This window comes from Battus philenor, unplaced genomic scaffold, assembly GCF_028537555.1.
Source record: "Battus philenor isolate CCGP_79_NKW_IND1 unplaced genomic scaffold, ilBatPhil1.0.hap1 SCAF_9, whole genome shotgun sequence".
Lineage (NCBI taxonomy): Eukaryota > Metazoa > Arthropoda > Insecta > Lepidoptera > Papilionidae > Battus > Battus philenor.
Window position 1 is genome coordinate 2721037 of NW_027181759.1, and position 18159 is coordinate 2739195.

An 18159-nucleotide genomic window follows, 5' to 3' on the forward strand; every position below is an offset into this window, starting at 1 on the left:
GAAATTTAACCAAAGAATTATTTCTTTTCGCTAAAGAGTTATTCTAAGATAAAGTAGCCTAAGTTACTCCTTATTAGCCTAGCCTAGCTTAGCTGTTTCAGAGATTATATAGAACAAACAGACAGAAAGACAAATATAAAAGGTTTGTGGTACATCTACGGTATATATATTCATATGCACGTAGTAAAATGCGGTTATTTTAATATTACAAAAAGAGACTCCAATTTTATTTATTTGTATAGACTTAAGATTTAAAATTAAGCGCACTCTCAGATCTGTGAAAGATTTGTTGACTATGTATATTTATAATTGCGTATATATAAATATGTATACATATAAAATCGATAATGAAATGTAGTCAACGATAAACTCTTTTATTATTTATCTTCTATTATTGTCAAACTGCTTACAAGTATTGCCATAACAAAATTATATTACATATTTCATCTGATTATTAATATATTAAGAGACATAAATTCTCAGCATGAAATAACTTTACCGTCTAGGAACCAATTTCATTGTTTTAAAGAAAGAGTGCCGGATAACACCAAGAAGGTTGAGAAAGACGTAAGAGGATTAAGAAAACCTTCTTGCAATACATTGGTGTTCACCTTCACTCCTTATTTAATCAAATTTTAATGATAAAATGTAAGATGATGTTCATTCTTTACACTTCTAAATCTTTCATTAAGTTCTAGAAAGATTTCGTTAAAGTCACTATTAATATAAACATTGTTATTTTGTTTACTATATCATAGTACTTTTTTATATTTGTTTCCCAAATCGTAACTTCTGCAACTACGTTTAAATATTTTTTTAAAATAGTGCTAAATTGAATTTACAAGTCTTAGACGTGGAAAAGACGAGGCATAGATAAACCCCACTAGATCCACTGTTGACATAGTGATAAAGGAGTGGCGAGATGATCGTGACGATCTATGGGGAGCCCTATACCCTATAGTGAGCGTCAAATGTTAAATTCTATAACCTATGTGATTCATTCGTTTAAAACACGCCATGTTTACAAATTAAACAGCTTTAATTGGAAAATATATCAATACATGGAAATACATCCCGAATGTAATAAGGCTTTCGTTGTATTTTTTAGTGTTCTTTCACAAAATCGATTGGTCTTTTGACTTCCAAAAACTTACGACGGATCGTTATAATAAAAAAAGGTACTGTATCTGAGTAAAGACCCAATTTTCTTCGTAATATTATAACAAAGGGTATATGAAAGAAGAAGTGAAGCGTAATTTCAAATATTTAATAAAGATAAAACACGTTGATACATGTTTAAACAACTTTATTACATCTTAGTTTCATCGAAGTGCTTGAATTGCCTTCTTTACAGCGGAATAAAAGTTGCCTCGTGCAATCAGCTGATTAAACTAACCGCCTCAAACGATAACAAGCTTTATTACTTACTCCACAGAGTCTTTTATCCGACGCCTCGCTACCGAACGTATAACCTACGTTAATGTTAAATTAGTGCGCGAATTTTCTCTACAGGAAAATTAGATGAAAGCTAGTAATTTCGTGAAAATTAAGAGTTTTCCCGGATTAATACGAAACGGGAAGCTTTATTAAAATACTTAGTATATGGAGAATGTTTATTTGAATATGAAATTAATACATTTATATTTAAAAAAATTAAAAAAAAACTTTTTTAAATTTTTCCGCTGTAATAAGTTTTGATATGAATATCCTTTGTCTTTATACGTTAAAAATGCGAAAGGAACACTTTTGTTGAATATATACATCCACTCTTTAAAAAATTCTTTAGAAAATAAGTCCTGATACATATAACACAATATAAAAAATCGTTTAATTCGTCAAAATATAATAATTGAAGAACTACATAATAACCACTATCGAACAGCAACAACATAATTGTATGAAAAAAGTATAAGAAATAATATACTTAAACCAGGAGCAACTGTGCGCATATTAACATTTAAACAAAATTGCTTGAGGTCAAATAAATCAAATATTCATCTAAAAACAACCGAACATTTAAATCAATTTAAGAAATAAAGTATAAATGTATAACTAAACCAATAAATTGAAAAGGTATCACAGTGTTATTTTCAAAATTAATTTAAAATCTATTTGAAACAGATCTATCATAGTAGCACAAGTAATATAGCCATCTAATCAAAATCACTTTTATATGATATTTATGAATATTTATACGCTTGAGAATAAATCAATAATAACACAATAATAATAAAAAGATATCACTCTGAAGAGGAACCAAATGAAAATTGTCTACATTTTTAAAGACGGGTTTAAACACTGTAATGGGCACCGCTTGCCATTTATTGTAAGTAAAGCGAATTTTAACAAGATTTAATAGGCAAAATGAAGTGTTGTGGATATACTTTTCACTTGCCAGCATTTTTTTCGATAAAAGATATCCTATGAAAATGCTTCTGAAATCAAAATTAAATCCTTTTATGTTCATTTTCTGTTTCTATATATTTTGACAAAAGAACTTTATATTATTTTTATGTAAAACATACGTTACTTTCAATCGGATTATACGGGATAGTTTGTTATAAGTATAAAACATTGAAAGTAATAAATGTTAAGCTCATTTTTCAGAAAAAAGCTTTATAGGTTTTACACCTATTTTCAATCATGCCGTATAAAATGGTCACTTTGAATAATGTTACCTTAATTTTTTTTTTACTAGAATGCGACAGGCCTATGAATTTAAAATTCTTGAGAATAAAATTCTGCAGGAACAGATAGTAAACAATAATGGATTTTAATATGATGTCTAAAGTTTGTATAAAAATATATCGAAGTTTTTTTTATTATTTATGAAATATTTGATTATTGCTTAGGGTTCAATATATATTCATTGACAGCAAATGAACTACATATTCAACAAAATTTTAAAGATTTTATTCCTATAACAAAACGTCCTGTATAACATTACTGGTTAACAGAAAACAAACCATAGACTTAGATTTTATTGTATCTTTAACCGAAAATCTCTCGTTTCTTTTACAGATTCGAAGAGGGATCACTGCAACAAAACTGTTGAAATCTATGAGGACGTGTCTTCACCACCAGTGACGGCTGACAATTTTGGACGGCCACTTACTTGCACGTATAGGTTAGAAGCTAATCACATTATTCTAAAATTCCATTTTATAAATATACAGACAGATTTTTATGACTTTTATTGCTGTTAAATACACCTTGCCACGTTTATTATGAAAATTATAAAATGCACAATATGCCCACAGGTTCCGAGCGTTTCGTGGATCTCCTAAAGATTGGATTCTGAGGATCAGATTTAAAAAGTTCAAAGTGGGAACATTGATAAATGGAACCACGTGTCACAAGGGATATATGCAGGTACATACATTTTGTAATACATATAAATATATATACCTAAATAACGCGTGAATTCAAAAAATTTTTATTTTATTTATATTATTGTTAATTTAAGATAATTTATGATGATGCCAAATATATAGAAACTAGTAACAAATTGAAAAAAAAAACTTGTCCAAAATACTGCTGTGTGAAAATGAAGGTCTTTGACCAATGTGTTATGCCGCTGATGACAAACGGATCTGAATCTTAGTCACTTACGAAAGTCCTCATAAGAAGAGGAGAGGGCTATTTTCACTGCGGGATCTAATCAGAAATAAGGAAATGAACAGAGAAACCAAAAGTAGCCATACACACACGCACACACGCACACACGCGCACACACATACACGTGTATATATATATAAATATTTGTAGATATTTATGTATATATATACATACGAGTATATATAGATGTTAGTATATATTGTTATTTAAATATATGTATTATATTATAATATATATACATAACATTATGATTAGTAGGAGTCATTAGTATATTTATATTGGTTTTAATTTTCTTTTATTATTCTTTTATATTTATTCATTTTATTAGTTTTCTCTGCACCGCCTAAACGATTTATTAGAAGAAAATGTCTTCAGCATTAAATGATCTTTTGTGCATATTGTAAAAAAAGCGTTTAAATAAATAAATAAAGAACAGCGAATAACATTCGAACAAAACGACCCCGAAGAAACTCGCGAAGTAATTTCGAAATCCTTTATTAATTTTTCTAATTGCTCTAATTAATTTGTGAACGTTGAAGGGTGACGGAACTCCGTAATTAAAACGGACAAACTTTGAACCAATTTGAACGTATAACAACCGAATCGCTTGCCAAACGCCGGGCTCAAATTGTAAGACGATCTCTTGTTCTAATTATGAATTGCGGAAATAGATCATTGTTTTTGTTTTTTTTTTTTTAAGAACAATGACAAGACAACTTCGGTTCTCTGTTTTGTTCTATTCGTGTTCATAACGGAACTTTATTCAGCGGAAATTCGTAGCTAGAAAAATTACTAAGCCAACGAGTCGTACCATTTTTGTCGCAAAATTGCAATTGAAAATGAATGCATTTTAAGATCGTTTTTGTATTGTAAAGATTCTTTTTTCATAGCATCATTGTTTTGTTTTCATAGGTATATAATCTGTGGCAATAACTAAAAAAAATTTGATACATTTTATAATACTTATAAATATTCAGACCTAAATAACGCGCGAATTCACGAGATTTTTTTTATTCATCTTATTGCTAACTAAGTTAATTTATGGCGATGCCGAATATATAGAAACTAGAAAATAAATCGCACCCACTAAAACCCAATTCTCGTCCAAAATACCGCAATATTTGAAGAAGAAGATCATTGACCAAGGTGTGTTACCGGTGATGACATATAAAAGACGTGGTCATTTACGACTGGCCTCATAAGAAGGCCCAGGGTCACCTAAAAAGCAATGGAGAAATGGGAATCAGAAATGAGGAGATCTACAGAAGAACCAATCAATGTAGCTCGAAGAATTGGTCGTCTAAAGTTGTAGTGGGTGAGGCACATCGTGCAACGCATGGTCATTTGAGCCGAGAGGTTCCAGAGTGGCAACCACGAGGCTGTAGACATGGCATGGCATGGCTAGGTCCTCATTAGGTGGACCGGCACTTAAGGTCACGGGAAGTCGTAGGATGTGGACAGCACAGGACCGAATATCATAGCGGTCTTTGACTGATCTTTCACCTTAAGATATAACGAAATATTCATTCTCATTCATTTATTAAAAAAAAAAATTATTTAACCTCATTAAAAACTTTTATTATCTATGCTTTCCAATCGTCAATAGTGTAACGTAAAGGCTGTGTCAACATCAATAACTAGCTACGAAGATATTACATAAAGTTAAATCGCTTTAGGATGAGCACCTTCAAACACATCTATCTAAAACCTCGAAATTATCAGATAAATAGTAAACATAATTATAATGTTCAAACTAAGCAATATCAGGACTGTAAGTAAATATTAATAATAACTACTGAAAGGGCTGTACAAACTTACAGAGCTCTTAAATTTCTGTGACTCCATTAGCAAAGGTCACTAAAGACATAAAAAAATTATGAACAAATGTTGTTACATTTAATATAATATATACGTGCAGGCACCAATGAACAAACAATAGCAAATGTTAAAACAGTTTACAATTTTCAGATCGTAGACGGCAACGCGAAGACGGACGTATCGAATCGGAAGGAGCCAGGGTTGTTTTGCGGCGAAATAGAGCAGCCGCAGACGTTCATATCGGAAACTAATTTCGTCAAAATAGTTTTCCACGCCGACAACTTCACGGATCAGACGTATTTTAGCTTCGATTCGAGGTAAATAGATAAAAATGAAACCTTGAATAACTTCAATATATCTATAGTTAAGATATTACTCAACAAACTATTTAATTATTTAATGGAATCAGGCGTTACCTCGCGGAAGTACATCCTAAGTAAGAAAAGGACCAATATTTAGCCAGTTCCACACATGCAGTGGTAGTCGTGCAATAAAGTGCTGCTGATAAATGCGTATGCGGCAAACAATGCGAATCACTCAACCGCCACCGCCAAACCACTCAACACATGCCCCACCCCTCCACGGGGCACCTCCAGGAGCCATGCCACACCGACTAGTGCCAAATACAGAATCCAGACAAACCAAACAGTTAAATAGATATACTAACAATATTCTGTATATTCACGATAATTTGCGCATTTAAAGGTTCGAAAACTCAAGCTTGACAAGCTCATAGATACTTCTGCTTTTATTCTGAACTCTTTAGGCTGAACAGAAGTCAGTCAGAACTACTTGCATTCAGCAACATCTCGCAACCTTAAATATGTCGACGGTCCACTTATATATTTACTGTGAAATAAATTATTATTTAACTTAATATTCTTTCTGTACAAAAACCTTCTCGTAAAATTGTTTACAATTAACAATAAACTTTTCAAACTATGAAAGATGTTTTTAAAAAAAAAACTCTTTTCATAGTTCGAAGTTTTAATCCGTTTAAAAACTTGAGTCATTTTCTCTTCTTATTGACGTCTATCTTGTACTATATTTTTTTGTAATCATTTATTTTCTATATTTCTCAGAGGGAATAAATCCGTGTTCGACAAAAAAACTTATTCATTTTAGCTTTTGATTTTATTATTGTTTTGTATACTTTCTTGTTGTACCTCATTTAAATAACTTACCATATTTATTATTAATTTACTACGTTTTATTGTTTGCAAGAAGATTGTTTAAAGGTGTAATAATTTTAAATATATAAATGTTTAGCTCATTTGCATTATTTCCAATCATAAGATCCAATATAAAGTGGTCACTCTGAAATATGTTACATTAATTTATTTATTCTACTTGCATGAAATAGATCTTTATATACCTTCTGGAAGTACAAACTCTACAGGGACATATAGTAAACAATAACTTTGTTTTTAATAACGCATTCTTTGTAATAATTATTACATAATTTATTATTTCCATAAACATTTATTTATGTAGTGTGTAACATACATTACGTGACAAACAAATGAGCAATGTTTAGAGCATAAACCTCTTCTGAAGCCTTTATATATATAATCAGTCATAAAATATAGTATGTGCTTCCATGGCTAAAATCGTTAAAACGTATAATTAACTTAAAAGTTAATAATATTAACTTAAATCTGTCCAGAGCTGAACAACAGTTTGAAGTATATTTGCGGTACGGCCAACATCCAGAACTGTACCCGAATCGAAGAGGGGAAGTGGTGGCTGGGTACGTATTTCTGGTACATTAGAATCCAATTACAATGATTCGGTATTATGAATAAAATAAATCACTATATTTCGTCGAGTTAAAATTAATTGTAATATTACAGATGTCAGGTAGTAAATACATGGTAACTCGGAATTGTTGTAAATGGATTGTCTCATAATATACTATAAAGTTGTAAGAATGATGACTTTACAAAAAATTTAGACATGAATACTTATACTAATAAATTATATATCTGTTCAGCATTTTGTATTTATTATTTTGATCGTTTCCAATAGAAATGAAGAAGATAGAAAATGAAATTATGCGGAAAAGAACGAGAATTGAAACTATATTTATATTTCAAACGCCATATAATTTTCATTTGTTACGTCGCAATAATTTTCTTAATAACCGTCAAGCAGAGAATTGTAAATCAAAAATATAATCACATTTCCATCCGTCCCAACGTTTCAAGCGACCCCGAAAATTCAAATCAGACAATGGCGAATAGCTTTCCCTGCGATTAAATCCAAAATTTTCATCACGTCCTCATCAAAACCTGCCTTTGATGTTCGTTTTGTAATTTGACGGGGAATCCCGGGGTTGTAACATAGGTGAAGCGGAATCGAAATTTGCGAATGTTGTGGATTAATTAAAACAATTCATTCAAATAACGCAAACCATACAGCAATCAAGGAAATAGTTTAACGAAGTGTGAAAAACGCAACGGGCAACTGTAAACATAGATTTTATATAAATTGGTTTATAAATGCACATTTAAATAAGTATATATATATTTATATAAATTTTATTAAATTACTGCTGATAATGTCACATCCTGCTCATCACTCATTGCTAAGTATAGTAAAAGATCGTTCCGTGGACTATTCATTCTTGAATATTCCACGGAACGATCTTTCTAAGCCTTAATTTTTACTATGCTTATCTATGCTCTTCAACTTGTTTATAGTTCTATAAGTACATTGATGTTATTAGGCGACCCATGAGCATTTTCTTTTCTTTTCTCCTATATTCTGCAGATATCCGTCCGTGCCATTGTTTTGACAATAACATTCTTTTTATTTTAAATTTTTGTTTCATTCGCATGTCAACGTTTACTAAGTCTCTTAAAGTATTTCTTAACTTAAATCTTAGGTTCTTAAATCATCGAAACTTGACATCACTAGCTTGGTGTTCAACCACGTGATCTTTTACCCTAGACCAAATACTTGCTTGTCTAGATTGCTAAAAACGTTTTTGTAAAATATGTCACGATAAAAAATTTATAAGTATCAGTAGTAACCTTTCTTTACATTATCGGGATATATATTTTTTGTACATATTTATTGACATTATTATCCATTTCATGTAATTTAAGATAATTACTTAGTTATCTTTTGAGAAGAGTCTAGAAAAACTTGGACGGTTTTTAAATTAATTTCAAAATAACTTTCATACAGTTAATCATTCATTTCAAAGCTTTGATGCCACTTAAAATCCTTTATACTGTAATAAGATATTTTTACAGTTCAATAGGTACTAGTTATAATATACCATCACTTTCTAAAAAGTGTTTTTAATTATTTTATTGAACAAGGTCAAAATTTTAAGTAGTTCGTCGTTAATGTAGTTCCGTTGGTACAATAAATATTCATGGAACATTTTGCGCGGTACGTTATTAAAGGCACTCTAGTAGCCCCCAATCAATCGCCCAGAACGACTTCGTAATCCAACAAATCATCTCAACGGCTCGCGCCCCGAATAAATCAAATTCGAAGTTGCCAATTACTTAAAGGGCCCTCCCGAAAATGTCACAGAAAGCGTCGGAATCATTTTCCGTCTTCAAATAGCCACCACTTCGGTCGGAACGTGACCGAAATGGTGAATAAATCGTGTCGAATTGCTGAAAATCAGTGTCGGATACCTATTATTGAAGTCGCGTGATTTATGTCAAATAATCAAGTGCCGAATCGACCCGGGTGAAGTGGCATTACGTTAGGGAAACGGCCTAAGATGCTCAACTGCCGACGCATACAGTTGAAGTGGGTTCTGTTTACTTTGTATACAGGTCTTACTGTGAGCGTGTATTCCGTGATTGTCGGCTTCAGACATGCTACGTTCAATCAGCTGCCTATCCGGGCGTCTATCCTAGAAACCTTCACTGCAGGTAATTGTACTTTTTTTCTACTAGTTCCTATTTACTAAATATTTTTAATTACCTTCCAACGTATGTACAAAGGAATGAACAACCTGATTTATATGAACATGACTTGCGTATAGATAGTTACATATGTATTAGTAGCCTAGCCAAGCCCACTTTTGATTGTTCGATTCAATTCATGGGAAATAATAAAAAGGGCTAACATTGTGTAAACCGGCAAAGACTGGTCGCTTAACATCGCTCTGAGAGTAATTTGCAACGAAAGCGATAAAATTTTTAAGTCATTCCAGAAAGATATGAAAACAAAGATCGAATAAGGTATTTATGACATTGTACCGCAATAGGTCTATACAGTGAATTCCAACTTTAATATGACTATTGGGAAAATATCTACGTCTCAGTAATATGAAAAACTATTTAATTTTCATAAATTGATAAAATACGTTAATCATTTTTGTATAAATATATATAGGATTGAGAAACATAGTTATACACATAAAGGAAATGGAACAAAATAAAGAATTCATGTGAAAAAGTTAAAGAATCGTTCGGAGAAAATAACGAGAGTGTAAATCAGTGTAATGGCCAGACTTCGGAAGTAATCTTAAATAAATAATTTTGTTTCCTAGATACCACCTCAACACACGACTACCCTACATAAAGCTGTACATAGAGAACGAAGAGTTTAATATAGACGGGCAGCGCTGCGAGAACATAATGACTTGTCCCATGAGGCCGATAACATCAGGTACGAAAGGTTTATTTAAAACAATGAATAGATTCTTTTTTACAACTACCGTCATTACTTAAGCATTAATTACTTTGATCAATTCGTCGAACTAAAGTTTATTTTTCTTTGTTTTTTAAGTTTACCATAAGTAGTAGACTTCCTGGCCTCAGTACCCTGACATTTAAAATACGAACACTTGACCGACGGACATAAGATCTATGACATTTGTCCGACGACTTATAAATATTGATTACCATATTTTCCTAAAACTAATGCAAATTATTAATATCAATATTAGTTTAAATGAAAGATAATCATTATATTAAAAAAAAGTCTTTGAAAAGATTATTCGACTCGCCAAAATTTTGATTCGTTTATGTCTGACGATCAAATATCTGATGGACCTCTTTCGGTGCTATGTATGGATGTGGAGACTTAGGAATCATAGACAGCAAAACGAGTATATACTTACTAAATTCCTGTTTAATAGTCTCGTATTTATAGTTCTTTTGTGTTAAAAAGGCAGTGAAACATTATTGTCCGTCGACTTAGCTACATAAGTCGACGGACAATGATCGATCAAATCGTTCTTAATGAGAAAGTCAAGTTCACAGTCACCAATTGAAGGTACTTTCAAACGTCAAGGTCGTGTACTATACTTTATTTATCTTAACTGTGTAATCACCCACAGTATTTATAACGCCAGTGAACTATATTCCACTTACTTTGTTATTAAGATGCAAAGAAAATAACTTTGGATGACGACCGCTGGATATTTTATTACAAAATCCTAGGAACTCTCACTTTTACGTGCTTTGTAAGAAATTTACTGTCGTCAGTTCTTTATTGAAGGTACAGAATAAAGGAAAATGCAGAATATGGAAATTGTTATGCAAACTCTTTTTCCTTAATCTAATAAAGTTTTTATATGTATTACCTTTTTCTGAATCGGTTATAAAACTCTATCTTTAAAATTTCCTTTTCTTGTAATAATTCTAGTTAATTTACATAAGTTCAATTACCATAATGTCTTTCTTGTTCTTCGAAGTTAATACAAAAATATTCAGAAAAGCCCGTTTGATGATTTTTTTTTCAATTACTTTCTTTTTAAAGACGGACGGCAACTTCGTTCGCATTTTACTTTTTTTTTCGTAAATGTTTTTTGTTATTTATTGCCTTTGCCTATACATAATGTTCATCCAATAAGATGTATTAAGCTTACAGAGTTTATCGGAAACTTTTCGATATTAAATTCTTAGCGACTGCCAAAAGTTATGGCCTTTGGAGATAGACTACGGAAAAGTTTTATTTATGTATTCGTATTTATGTGAATGTGCCTCTTTTACGGAAATTTTTTCAAATTGTGAACCAATTTTAATAAAAAAAAAAACGGTCTCTCGGCTAGAAGTTTTTTGATAAAGCGATTTTATTATTGAAAATGAAAATTCATTGCTATAGTAATTTCACTGTAAGAAACGCTTAGGCGGCGTCCAACTTTGAATTCAGAACACATACAGAAACGTTTATAATGATCGATAATATCTTTTAAGTGTATAAATATTTCCCAAACAATTAAATAGATGAATTATTTGGGATTTACTTCCATCAGACTGCAAGACGTACGGATTCACGTCATCCTTACACGGTTGAAAATCCTTCCACCCTCACTGTTTTGCTAATACTTTTATAGTACGAACAGCCAAAGATCAGAATATCCTACTAACGTCATTGTTTCCAGCAAATTATAACTTAGAAGTCTTCAAGACAAGAGTGAATAGGTTTCTTTTAGGCAAGCATGTACCATCGCAGACCTTGTCATCACTTAAGATCAGGCGAAACACAGGTTAAATGCTTCATCTATAAAAGATAAAAAAGCGTCGCTGAGTATATACGACTTACATAGTTTTACTCAACTGTTTATATTCATCTCACATTAACAGAAAATACAGAACAAAAATTAAACTTTATCTATTTTGTAAATAAATACATACAAAAAAAATATTTCAAAATATGTTTACTTGTATATGTAGTTAATTGTACTTTAGTAAAAAAAAAATTTAAAGTTAAAACCGTTTTTCATCATAACATTGTAATTATTTTGTTTGATCTAACTATACATTTTCAAGTACAAGCTATAAAATTAATTTGTAGCGTTTACAAATGTAATACAATATCGATAAGCATAATATAAAATTACATGATTATATGGTTTTATTCTCCAGAAGAATATTAAAAAAATTTAACTATACAGTTCAACGCATATTTAACCATAAATCATAGTCCATAAAAGCTATTGAAGAGATATGTTGATGAACGATACTAACCGATGCAGCAGATAAGAGCAGAACAGGGTGCTACTAGGGCTTTAAGATTTCGGGGGGATGACCACGAACCGGCAAGCGCAGCGAAGAACAGTCCATAATTTGGTCAACTTTTTAAGGTCCTCGGATGACGTTCTATACTGGTCACCTCTAACTGGTTCTGTTTAAAATTTAAATCGGAGGAAGGATGTGAGAAATTGCACAAAGGTCTTCTTTTTACTTTCATATCAATACTTCTATCAATTTATAGGATCAGAGAATTGTCCATATGATTACATCAGAATATACGATGGGAAAGACGAATCAGCTTCTGTCATCGGCACATTCTGCGGCATGGGAAAGTTTCCATACTCCATCATTGGTACTTCGCAGGACTTGTTCGTTGAATTCGTCAGTTCACCAGCAGGTAACATTGAACTTCTGCACTCTAACAAAATGATTTGTAGACTATTTGGTTTAGTTTACTATACTGAACCCGTGCCTTCTGTGCTACTGAAACTGCTATACCGCGCCTTAGAAAGGAACAGCGAGGGGAGGAGGGGTTAAAGTAGCATGGGGTCCACTGCTGTGAGCGTTGACACTGGGCTGATGTAACGAAGTGGACAATACTCATCACGACTTAACACACGAAAACGGTACAGCGGTAGCGGTAGCTGTATAAACAGTTGCTTTTTATTGCTGCTCTCTGAGCTGTTGACTCTAATAAGAATATGTAATTTGCAACTAAATTATGACAATATTTTATTGGGTACCCCTAATTATTCTTTTGGGCACAAAGTAAATATTGTTAGGTTAGTTATAATAACATAAATATTTATATTAAACATTTAACAGTTAAATTTAACGACAATTTTACTTGTCTAGGCCCTCTTTTGAACACCGGGTTTCATTTCAACGTGGGCAATTGGCCGGGTCATGTGGAGGCACCTGGATCAAGAGTCGGTACTTGCGATTGGCTCCTCACTGCTGAGTCATTGAAGAAATCTGGAGACACGGAGGGTATATTCCTGTCCGTGGCACACTGGTATCCTCCTCATACTTCTTGCACATATCTGATGCAGGGTTTCCCCGGGCAAGTAGTGAGACTATATTTTCCGAGGTAAGTTATGATTTATTTTTTACTAATTAAGCTATCACATAAGTTATGAAAAGGGTAAACAAATTAATAAATAAAATCTAGTTATTTTACATTACAAAATATAGTTTTTGTGAAAAAAGAAATTTAAGTAAAAAGTCTGCAGGTTTTCAGATTTCAAATAAATTAATAGTAAAATTAATACCTGTTATAAATTACTTTTCTTAACAATCGATAAAAAATATTTGGATTTTTTTTTGTCTGCAATAGTTTAACTAGACACCTAGTTTTGTTTGAAAAAAAATATTAATTTTGTAACAGTATTAGCACAACCTGTTTAGTTCCTGTATCCGATACTAGATGGCGTTAGTTGTATTTTAAATCGCGCTATCGTTTCAGCGCCAGTAACTTAGGTAACTTTAGTCGTTTTGATTCTCCTAATCCGTTAATATAGTAATAAGCATCTTACTTTACTACTAGTAAAAGAGGTTTAAAATAAGTGCCATCTAAGCTTTTCAGTATATCTTGTCCTCTCCATCCCCCACTAAATATAAATACTCTGAATTTTTGATCTTATTTCTCGTAATAAATATTTAAAAGACTAAACTGTTTTGCAGTTTCCGCATCAATAGAATAGAATCACCAATCGTTCCATGGAATGGTGATTGTGGTGAATCTCTAACGCTTTATGATGCACCACGACCTGATGACGCTCGTATTATCAAAACGTTCTGCGACACATTCAGCAGGCCTATGGAGAAACATGATTTCGTTTCAACGGGGAACGCAATGTTTGTACGGTTCGAAAGCAAGACAGGAAGTTACAGTGGGTTAGTATCAATCTGTGTATAAATAATTGACGATAACATTGAGGTTTTCTAAAAGTTCAATACCAAAATAATTATCTAAATGGATCAAATAGACAAGTTTTTCAAATAGACAAGTTTTTCAAATAGACAAAAAGTTTTCATTTATATTGACCAAGAAGTAAAAAGTTGGACGCATAACTGTTATCAGAATAAAATATTTTTCCCTTTATTCAAGTTGTATGGATCATAATAAAATGAAATATACCATGGAATTATTATTTGTGACAAATGTTATTATTAGTATATTGAATAATATACACGACAGTGCTGCAAATGTCAGAGATCTATTCTTCGATATCTTACGTAATAACACACCAATGATTATTACTCATGGCCATTTATTTGAACAGAAATTAAACCAATAAACCAATATATTACCTTTTAAAAAAAGAAACTCAAAAAAAACATTTATTACAGATCCTCACTATATTACTGGGCGCATTACGACTTCTTCAACAACACACGGTTTGGGGAACCTATACCTGGTACCGCTTGCGACGAGGTGATTGCTTCTTGGAAACAAAGAGCTGGACGTCTTAGATCACCGCTTAATACTCTGGTCTACAAACAAGCGCCTCCTGGAGAAGATGTTCACTGTTTATACAGATTCGTTACCGACAAGAGAATCTTCGCTAGGGTCATTTTGACAATTCTCAGCGTCAATTTCAAGGTTTGTATTTTTGTTTAAGAACTCTTAATTTATTGGATAAGACTAAAAATTGTGTCATTAGTGATGACTTTGAGTGTCATTGGCAAGCTCACAGTTGATCACCAGGTCACATAGATCTAAGCTCAAAATTTTTTTACTTACACCATTAAATCAGAAATTATCATATCCGTTGACGTACATGTGTAAACGGAAGAGCTCAGCGACCTGCATAACACGCAGAATGGTCACGGGACCCTTAAAGTTCTTAAGTGGAGACCACTGACCTGAAAGTGCAGCATTAAACGTCTGCTAAGTTGGAAAGAGGACCTTTTTGGTCTTTATAAGGCGGTGACCGCTTATAATCGGTCTAGTTGAAAATCTGTAGAAGCCTATGGCTGAGAGAGCGACCTATGGCTAAAATGACGATAAGACAAAACTTTTAACACTTACAGAGATTTCGTAAATTCAAAGGTTACTGGCAAGATGATTTATTATCTAAGAGACAAATCTATAAACAAGAATAATTTATAAAAAATATTCTCATTCTATTTCGTACGCTGTGAGACTTCCTTTTATCACGCCTTTTCATTGTCAAATGTTTAACAGGCGGGTGTTTTAATTTACTCTCTGGTTTATAAAGATAAAGATAAAGATAAACGTTAATTTTGTCCACTTTATTCATCACTAAAACCTTCATGCTTTAACAAAGAAGTAAAAATAAAATTAGTCGAATTATAAAATACATTCTCAACTTTTTGCATTGTAAACACATTGGCTATTCTTTTAAATTTACAGTAAAAATATGCTAACTAAAATATGTTTTCCACAGGAACATCCTTATACCGCTGTTTCGTGTCAAAATTGTTATGAAGACAGAGCTGACAAGTTAATAATTTGGGAACCACATTCAGCTGGAAGAATTGCGAATACCTCTAGTACCATAAGTACTACACCTTTACCTTTACATTTGGCTGTTCAGAGGTCACTTGGTTCCTGTCTTTGCGCTAAACATGCGAACACTGTATCACGTGCGAGACCATATAGAGTTGTTTCATCGGGGGAATCGTTAAATCTTCAATTAATTGTAGATAATGCTCACGCAGCTGCATCATATTTCAAAAACCCATCACCTCTATTTGAAGCTCGGTATGAATTTGTTCATGGACCTCTATGTGGACCGGCTGTACTTGCAGCAGCTTTAGATGGTGAAATCGTTTACCCGCATCTAGAAGCGTTAGGTTACACGGAACCACCTAAGAGGATCCAATGCATCTGGGACTTAGAAATTGAAGAGAAAAGAGATATATGGTTACACTTCGATAGTATTAAATTTGCATCTAGACATTGTGATGATGGTAATATACAAATATACCTACCAGGAAGGATTGAACCATATCTTTCAATATGCGGAGAAAATGTTTCATTAGCCCGCGAATTACCTATTCTTTCAGCAGGAGAATTAGGGTTTGAATCTTTAGATGATCCTTTAGTTATAGAAAAGGAAAAAACTAGATCTATAAGAATAGTTTTTATTGGAAGCGCTTCTCCTGCAAGAGCGACTTTTAAAATTGCATGGACTGGTCTCTACCATTTACCCAAAAACTCAGATGGTACTTTGATGACTTCGCGGTTAACTGATGGTGGAATAAAGTCGAATTCTGGCCAGGGATGTGATTTTATATGTCCAGGCGATGAAGCTCTTTGTATTCCAGCAAGATTGATTTGCAACGGCGTTGTCAATTGTCCGAATGTTACGACAACTGAAAGAAGATTCTGGACGGCGGAGGAAAAGAGAGCAAGAGAGTCATATTCGGAAGATAGCTTGCGAAGACTTGGATATTATGATGCTATTAATGGAATTCCACTTGGTCAATTACACGATGAAGCTCCTGCGCTTTGTGCTAGCGCGAGGAGCGGCGGAGGCAGTGATTGGATGGCACCTGCTTTAGGAGCAGGTTTGGCTATAGCTCTAGCTGTATGCGCTTTAGGCGCCGCTTGGCGTTTGTGCTGTCGCAAACGATCCCCAGACGAGGAATCCTTGGATTACTGACATGCGGCCCGCGGCGCTCCTCACGCGCCGCCTTCTCTACGCTCGCGATCTACATCCAGGGATTATGGATTGGACTGGAGTCTCCATTGACAGACACCTTACAGAGCGTCAGAGCCCTCCTTCGTTGGTTATTTGTATTAAACGTAAACATTTTATACCGTTACACTATTACACTACAGTATTATTGTAAAAAATATCATGTACTTTATTTCATTTAAATTTAGAGATTAAAATTTGAAAGAGGAATATGTGCTTTGTCAACGGATTACCATCCCTTCCAATTATTTTTGCAAGGATGAAATATTAAATTGATATAACCATGTTGATTGTTTTTTAACGTAATTGTAAAACTAATACTGATATTTTTATTAATTAAGAACGTATTTCGGAGGATAAACAACCTGTCGTTCGTCTTCTTGTTTTGTAATTATTGTATATATCGTGTCTTGAGTTGTTCTTATATAATGGATGCTTCTGAACGATGATAGGTTAGAACAAGGTGATAGTAGCCATACAATTAACGAAGTAACGGTTATTTATATTAACATTACTATAGGCTATTAGGATTTACAAGCACAATTCCTTTGAATAAATTATAACAATGGTCAAGTTTACATTGCTTTCTATCGACTGTTGATTAAAGTCTGATTACGACTTACTACTACGAGTTTTTTATGGTTCACTACATAGACCTAACTTCACTTAGTTTTAATAAATAAATTTTCATATTATGTGTTAATAACTATAGAATAGCTTATAGCAACAACGTCTGTACTTGCTAAAACTGATTTGTTTAATAATTTATCTATCGTTTTGTATTTTACTCATATTCAATTAGATCAGACAATTGTTACTGGTAAGGGGTTTGTAAAGTTACAATAAATATTTTTTTTGGTTGAATAATACATAAAAATTAAATAAATTTAAATTCTTTATTACAATCACCTTGTTTTTAAATTATCGAAACACAAACGTTGAATTTCGAATCACAAAATATTCTGAACATGCAGCATGAAGTTGTTCGAAATATAAATAAAACCTTTTTAAAATTTTATAGTTTACTCCAGGGGTGTCGAACTGGCAGTGTTAGATGAACATTTACGCATTCGATATATTCATTGGGATAATTTTGAAAG

At 32.6% G+C, this 18159-nt stretch overlaps 1 protein-coding gene across 1 annotated transcript in view; it reads left to right on the forward strand.

Annotated features, from left to right (window-relative positions):
• The window catches only part of LOC137932264 (uncharacterized), a 112145-nt gene extending 95122 nt beyond the window's left edge, over positions 1–17023 (forward strand). Inside the window, exons 3-13 of the mRNA XM_068775867.1 lie at positions 3022–3127; positions 3261–3372; positions 5587–5753; positions 7103–7186; positions 9237–9335; positions 9959–10077; positions 12631–12786; positions 13245–13479; positions 14073–14285; positions 14742–14994; positions 15803–17023. Coding sequence (XP_068631968.1) covers positions 3022–3127; positions 3261–3372; positions 5587–5753; positions 7103–7186; positions 9237–9335; positions 9959–10077; positions 12631–12786; positions 13245–13479; positions 14073–14285; positions 14742–14994; positions 15803–17023 — 2765 coding nt within the window. The remainder of the gene's footprint in view (positions 1–3021; positions 3128–3260; positions 3373–5586; positions 5754–7102; positions 7187–9236; positions 9336–9958; positions 10078–12630; positions 12787–13244; positions 13480–14072; positions 14286–14741; positions 14995–15802) is intronic.
• The last annotated feature ends 1136 nt before the right edge of the window (positions 17024–18159 follow it).